The sequence below is a fragment of the Alligator sinensis genome, unplaced genomic scaffold, assembly GCF_000455745.1.
Source record: "Alligator sinensis unplaced genomic scaffold, ASM45574v1 scaffold1860_2, whole genome shotgun sequence".
Classification (NCBI taxonomy): domain Eukaryota; kingdom Metazoa; phylum Chordata; order Crocodylia; family Alligatoridae; genus Alligator; species Alligator sinensis.
In genome coordinates, this window is record NW_005843035.1 from 73,579 (window position 1) to 75,704 (window position 2,126).

Below are 2,126 nucleotides of genomic sequence, written 5' to 3' on the forward strand. Positions count from 1 at the left end.
AGCCGTGGGGGCTGCTGGGTAATATGTGCCCCCCCTCCCGCCCCCCCAAGGACTCGCCGTTCTTCCAGCGCTATGAGCTGGCGCCGGGGCCGGCGCTGGGCCAGGGCAGCTTCTCCGTGTGCCGCCGCTGCCGCCACCGCCAGAGCGGCGCCGAGTTCGCTGTCAAGATCCTCAGCCGCAGGTGGGGCTCCTGTCACCACGGCAACGGGGCTGACCTCCCCCACGGCAAGGCCGCCCAGTTGCTATGGCAACTCCCCCCCCCAGCCCTTAGGGTCCCCAGCCCCACACCCGTTCCTGGCTGCCATGGCTCCCATGGGCTATGGCAACAGTCCCCCAGTTCCCATCTCCCATGGCAATGGCCCCTTTGGTTGCCAAAGCAACAGCTCTCAAGGTTCCCCTCTCCTGTGGCAACAGCCCCAGCCATTGTTTCCTGGCAATGCCTGTCCTCATCCCCATTTCCCATGGCAATATGGCTTTTAGGGCCCCAGTTACTATGGCAACATCCCCTCACCCCCACCCATGTTCATAGTAACTTTCCCCTTCAAGTCCTAGCTCCCCATCTCCATGGCAATAGCCCCTAGCAATAACATCCCTTCTCAGGGTTTCTCTGGCAACCCCCTCCAAGGCAGTGCTCCTTAACCCCTTTGTGCCCCAGGTCTGTCTCCCTAGTTCCCCCCCCCACCCTGGTTTGCCCCCGCCCCCCGCCTAGCTGGGGTCACATTTGCCCCCCTCTTTGGCTGCCCCCAGGCTGGAAGTGAACACACAGCGGGAAGTGACCGCGCTGCAGCTCTGTGACTCCCACCCCAACATTGTCAAGCTCCACGAGGTGCATCAGGACCAGGTACAGATCCTAGAGCCGGGCGCAGCTTGTTACACCCAGCCAACACTCCTCCCCAGAGCCAGCCGCAGCCTGTTACACCCAGCCCCAGGAGCCCCCAGGAGCTGGCCACAGCTTGTTCTGCCCAGCCCTGCTCTACCCCTGAGCTGGTTGCAGCCCCTTCTACCCAGCCCAGGGTGCCCCCCAGAGCATATTACACCCACCCCAGAGCTGGCCACACTGACCTCTCCCCCCTCTCCCCACGCAGTACCACATGTACCTGGTGCTGGAGCTGCTGTTGGGGGGAGAGCTCCTGGACCGGCTCAAGCGCCAGCGCCCATTCGGGGAGGCTGAGGCCAGCGGGATCCTGCGCAGCCTCGTCTCGGCCGTTGGCTTCATGCACGAGGCCGGCGTGGTGCACCGTGACCTCAAGCCCGAGGTACAGGGTTGGGGGTAGGGGGCATGGTCTCAGATTTAGGGGGCGGGGCTCTGGCAGTGGGTGCAGGGCAAAGGGGCTGGGCTGTGGGTGTAGGGGGTGGGGTCTGGGTCAGGTGGAGCTTTGGCAGCAGTGGGTGGGGCCGTGGGGGTTGTGGGCAGGGTCTCCAGTTCAGGGGATTGGGACTTTTAACAGCAGGGGGTGGGGTCTCTGGCTCAGGGGGTGAGACTGTGGGTGCCAAGAGGAGGGCAGAGGGGGGGGTTTCATGGGCATGGGGGGGCAGGTGTGGAGCTGTGAGGGCAGTGGGCAGGCTTTGTGGGCTAGGGGCAGGGTCTCTGATTCAGAAGGTGGGGCATGGGGGTCCAGGTGGGAGGAGCTGTAGATGCAGGAGGCAGGGCTGCAGGGGTAGGGGAGGGGGTCAAGGGTGACCAGGAGGGCGTAGGGACCCTGACCAGGCGCCCTCACCCCCTTGCCCCCCCCAGAACATCCTGTTTGCAGGGGAGGCGGAGGGGGCGCCCGTCAAGGTGATCGACTTTGGCTTTGCCCGCCTGCGCCCGCCCGGCTCCCAGCCCATGCGCACGCCCTGCTGCTCCCTGCCGTATGCTGCCCCCGAGCTCTTCGATCCACGCGGCTACGACCAGGCCTGCGACCTCTGGAGCCTCGGCGTCATCCTGGTACGTGTGCCGCATCCTGGGGCCACAGAAGGCCTTAGATTGGGGATGTACACAGCACTCCACCCCAGAGCTAGCCGCATCTCAGTGCAGGGGCGAGGCTTAGGGGTCAGGGGTGGGACTCTGTGCAGGGGGGCAGGACTTGGGAGTGGGGGCAGGGCCTCGAGGCAGGGGGGGGGTTAGGGGGCACAGGGGGGGGGGC

At 65.7% G+C, this 2,126-nt stretch overlaps 1 protein-coding gene across 1 annotated transcript in view; it reads left to right on the forward strand.

The window, feature by feature from the left end:
* The window catches only part of LOC102371867 (coiled-coil domain-containing protein 88B), a 19,438-nt gene that overhangs the window by 16,064 nt on the left and 1,248 nt on the right, over positions 1–2,126 (forward strand). The window contains exons 29-32 of the mRNA XM_025193252.1: positions 51–181; positions 748–841; positions 1,086–1,256; positions 1,736–1,927. Coding sequence (XP_025049037.1) covers positions 51–181; positions 748–841; positions 1,086–1,256; positions 1,736–1,927 — 588 coding nt within the window. The remainder of the gene's footprint in view (positions 1–50; positions 182–747; positions 842–1,085; positions 1,257–1,735; positions 1,928–2,126) is intronic.